The sequence below is a fragment of the Adiantum capillus-veneris genome, chromosome 9 (assembly GCF_014529385.1).
Source record: "Adiantum capillus-veneris isolate H3 chromosome 9, ASM1452938v2, whole genome shotgun sequence".
Classification (NCBI taxonomy): Eukaryota; Viridiplantae; Streptophyta; class Polypodiopsida; order Polypodiales; family Pteridaceae; genus Adiantum; species Adiantum capillus-veneris.
Genome location: NC_140939.1, coordinates 162,422,864 through 162,427,655, shown reverse-complemented (window position 1 = coordinate 162,427,655; position 4,792 = coordinate 162,422,864). Strand labels below are relative to the sequence as shown.

General features: G+C 48.3%; 1 protein-coding gene across 1 annotated transcript; it reads right to left on the bottom strand.

Moving 5' to 3' along the window:
• Positions 1–263: 263 nt before the first annotated feature.
• LOC147451497 (uncharacterized) lies at positions 264–4,416 on the bottom strand. The gene is made up of 2 exons (XM_086520390.1): positions 1,152–4,416; positions 264–1,008 (listed from the first exon to the last, which is right to left on the bottom strand). Exons 1-2 carry the CDS (start codon positions 3,850–3,852, stop codon positions 653–655), a joined length of 3,057 nt encoding a protein of 1,018 aa, XP_086376516.1. The 5' UTR covers positions 3,853–4,416; the 3' UTR covers positions 264–652.
• Between the last annotated feature and the right edge of the window lie 376 nt (positions 4,417–4,792).

Here is a 4,792-nt window from a genome sequence, read left to right as displayed (position 1 = left end):
GCTAGGTATGTGGTGCCTCTCAAGCAGAAGCTCATGATGTTATGCATTGTATGAAAAACATTGAAAAAGACTCTGTTTTCCTACATGAGAATGTTTCTAAATCTTCCTGTGACGTTTGGGCTTTCTCGCACAACTTCTGTAGCCCTACAATTTAAATATTTTTCAATCGCCCAGTAATTTGTTTTGAAAAACACATGTAGAGGAACTGTGATTGATGAATGGTGGGGAAATTAGTTTTGAAGAATAAGGAGATTGCCATTAAGTCAGAAACCCGTTCTTCTCTTTTTATTCGTGAGTTTAAGTACCAAAAATACCTTTGTACATACGGTAGTAAACAAGATGCAAAGCCAACTCTGTGTTTGCAGAGAGAGGAAGGCTTCAAATGCGGAAGCTCAACAGGTGAGTGCCAGTTTGATAAGGTCACAAGGCAGCTTTCTTAGCTGCAAAACCTTAAGCATACGTAGGCTAATTAAATCTAGTCCCTGCTGTGTTGAAGCACCCATCACCCACAAGTGATTAAGCTTATGTTGTGCAGGAGCCCACCCAACTAGGGCATGCAGGCAGCCCTAGTGGATGACCCAATTAGGGCATGGAGGCAGCTTAGGCTTGTCAGACCTAACTGGATCGTTGTGTGTGCGTGCTATGAAACTCTTCACAGAGGCAAGTTCTTTGACATTGCTTTTCTTCTCGGCTTCGCCTCCCCCAGCATTGTCACTACATCCCTCATGGACGGTCGATCCCGTGGCGACTTGCTTGTGCAGAGCAGTGCTATTCTTAGCACCAACATCATCTCCTCTTGCACTGTGCTGCATGTGGCCCCGACAGTCGCATCCAATGTGTCTACAATGCCTGTGGAGCTTCTCATCTTGCTCCTCACCCACTCCACTATGTTCACCGCCTCCCCAAATTCGGCATCGATGGGCCGTCTGCCTGTCAAGAGCTCCAGCAAAACCACCCCGAAGCTGTAGATGTCGGTCTTCTCGTCCACTTTGAGGGTGTATGCATATTCTGTACGCAAGAAAACACCACTTGAGCTAGAGGAAACATTTGAAATGGAGATAGAGTGTCTGGCAACGGCGACAGGTTTTTTTTTTAATTACACTAAGCAACATGAAGAAAAAAGAGCCCTGGCATTAGCCACAGAAGGTTACCTGGCGCGATGTATCCGTAAGAGCCTGCAATCATCGACATAGATTCATTGGTTTCTACCAGCTTTGCCAATCCGAAATCTGCAAGCCGAGCCTCCATGTTGCAGTCTAGCAAGATGTTGTTGGACTTGATGTCGCGATGGACTATCTGTGGGAAGCAATCATGGTGCAGATAGCAGAGACCTTGTGCGATCCCCATTGCAATATTGTATCTCGACACCCAATCCGTCAGAATGTATGTCCTATCCTTGGCATGGAGTGCATCGTCTAGGCTGCCATTTGTCATGTATTCATAAACAAGCAGAGTGTTGACATTGTTGGAGCAATATCCGAGCAGACGCACGATGTTTCGATGGCGTATGCTGCCGAGAAGATCGGCCTCGATTTGAAACCCTCGCGATTCTTTGTTGTCGCTAGCGGCTTTGTGGCTCATCCAAAGCTTCTTCACAGCAACTACCTCACCACTAGGCATCTCCGCCTTGTACACTGTCCCTGTTGCCCCCTTGCCGACAACATTGTCATCTTTGAGCGCATTCAGAACGTCGTTGCTTGTGAATGCCAGCCTTTGAAATGCAGTGAGCCTCCATGGCCACTCTTCCATGTCTTCAAATGTGTCCTTGCTACACATTTGAGCACCATACTGTTTGAACAAGCAGCGACCGCCTGCAATCAAAATTAGCAAGGAAATGGCGAAAACGCATCCAACCAGCCATAGAAGACCTGTGCTTCTACCTTTCGTCTTCCCAGAATGGTCACCTCTGCCATCGGCGGAGCTGATGCAAGAGCGTGGCAACATGTTCCCACAGAGATTAGGGTTCCCAAGAAAAGAGCTTATGCTAGCTGTTTTGAACATGCCCTCTAATGGGACTGGGCCCGAGAGATTGTTATATGACACATTGAAAGCTTCCAAGGTAGTGGAGTTTTGAAATTGGTAAGGGATTTCACCTGTGAGTAGGTTTTGAGACACATCAAGAACTTCGAGATTAAGCATGCTTGCGAGCTCAACAGGGATGCTCCCAGAGAGCTGATTCTCCTGCAGTTGAATGGTTATCAGGTGGCAGCATTTGCTCATATTCACCGGAATGCCGCCCACGATGTGATTTTGAGACAAGGAGAGCACAGATAAGGTAGTACAATCTCCGAAGTCGGTCGGGACGGAGCCCGTGAGGTTGTTGCCGGATGCATAGAAGCTTTGAATGCTGGGCATTCTCCATATGGTGTTGGGAAGGCCACCATAAAGAAGGTTGTAGGATACATCAAGGTAGCTGAGCTTCGAAGAGTTGCTAAGGTCGACGGGTATGGTGCCTGTGAGCCTGTTATGTTGGAGCTCAAGGTGAGCAAGCTTGGGCAGCATCCCAAAGCCAAGAGGAATAGGGCCAGTGAATAAATTCCCCTGGATGCGTACACGAACAAGTGATACGCAATTCGCAAGACCGAGTGGAATCGGACCAGCTAGCTGATTGGAGAAAAGGATAAGCTTGGTGAGATTAGAGTGGAGGCAGAGGTCCGGGGGGATTGGCCCTTGAAAGTGATTTGACGACACATCGATCCATTGTAGAGGCGAGCTTCTCCCGAGCCCTTGCGGGAGAACTCCAGTGAATGAGTTGTTCCATATAAGCAGAGTGAGGAGGTTTTGTAAGAGCCCGATTCCGGCGGGAAGCGAGCCATTCAAACTGTTGTACATCAGACTTAGAAGGGTCAAATTCTGTAGATTGCCATATTCTGTTGGGACGGTGCTGGTGAGATTGTTGACGGACAAGTCGAGTGACATTAAAGAGGTCATGCTGCCAAGCTCCGGTGGCAGGCTCCCTGTGAGGCTGTTGCGATAGAGAAAGAGAGTGTCAAGAGACTTGAGCTGGCCGAGCTCGGGTGGGATACTGCCAGAGAGATTAGTGCAGCAGAGATCCATGTATTCCAATTTGGACAGCTTTCCAAGCTCCGGTGGGATGCTCCCATTGTATCTGTTGTAGCCAATAACTAGATGCTCAAGATTGGCAAGATCGCCGAGCTCTGGTGGAATCCTGCCGACAAGGAGGTTGCCTGCAAGACCCAGATATTTCAGGCTTGAAAGCTTACCGTAGGCGGGCGGAATTGTGCCAGTGAAGTAGCTGCCACCAAGATCAAGATGCTGAAGAGTAAAGATGAGTGCAAAATCTGCTGGAAGGGGACCAGTAAAGTTGTTGCTGAAGGCAGAAAAGAAAAGGAGCGCAGGGAGGTTGTGCGTGCCAGATGGAAACTTGCCGACAAAGAAGTTGCGGCTTACATCTAGAGATGTGAGCTGTGGTAGAGATGTGAGTAGAGACATGGGAAGGGTGCCCGAGAATGCATTGCAGGAAATGTTGAGGCTGGAAAGGGAGGGGAGAAGGCGGAGGGCTTCGTCGGAGAGGGTGCCAGAGAGGGTGAGCTGGGAGATGTCGAGGCCAGTGACGGCACCAGAGACATTGCATGTCACACCCGTCCATGTGCAGGGGAATGCGTCGCTTGCGAGCCAGTCGGAGAGGTGGCCGTAGGGATCCTCTAGTCCCTTTTTCAATGCTAGCAACCCCTTTCCGTCATCAGAGACAGCCCCTATGCTTATAACCAGCAGGGAAGGAAACAACAGGATTAAGATGCCCACAATTCTTACCATGGTTCTGAATTGTTGAGTATGATAAAAGCAATCATGCAAGCGACAACAGGATTGTTCCTGACAGCCCATATGCATTACTTGATTGATAGGATGACTGATTAAGCAGCTAATCTCTGATGAGAAAATTCGAATCTAGATTGGATTAGCGATGTTTCATTTTCTTGATTATAAATGCTGCCTAATTAGCTTCTGTGTAATCACTCCAAAGATTTTGAGCAAATAATCACCAATACATGCAATGCATGAAGGATTTGCTGCCGTGCTCTCTCTTTGGGTAGACTTGCCTTCTGGGCATGCAGGAAGTACCGATCCACAATTTCTCTGGTTCCAAATGCGGCGGAGTCACCGTAGAATTTCCCAATTGCACAGAATTCTGCAAATTCAATGGCAGAATGTGCACAGAATTGGAAAGAAAGGGCAAAAGGCGGGAAGATTGTAGAGGCGTAGTTACAATGCAGAATTGGGCATTGCGCAGAGAGAGAGAGAGAGAGAGAGAGAGAGAGAGAGAGAGAGTTTTAGAGTGTGTGTTTGCGTGTGTGTGTTGAAGTCGGTGTCGGAGAGGAGAAGAGGCGCAAGGGAGGGAGCGCAATCGAGCTAGCTCGTCTGTTTGAGTAGAGTGCGGGAATAAATACACCTTGGAGAAACGCGACCACTAGCAGTATAAAAATGAGAACGCGCCCAAACTCCGAGAAAGGAAGCCGGCCCGACAACATGAAAGAAGGGGGAGGGTCCGGCAGAGCACTAGCTAGCGCCCATCATGGGTTTAGGAAGGGCGGGGGGACAAATCCGTGACGGAAAGTGTGAAAGCACAGTAGGCATGGCATCTTGACGGACTCCTTCCAAGCGACGGAAAGCATTGCCTTGCATGTGAACTCTTGCACCATTCCCCAACACATACTCACACACACATACACACCACCTCTTTCACATTTGTCCGCCGTTCATACAAAACCTTATTATGCGCCTTCGAGATTATTTTTTCCATGAAAGCCCAGGAATTTTGTATTAAAAGAGA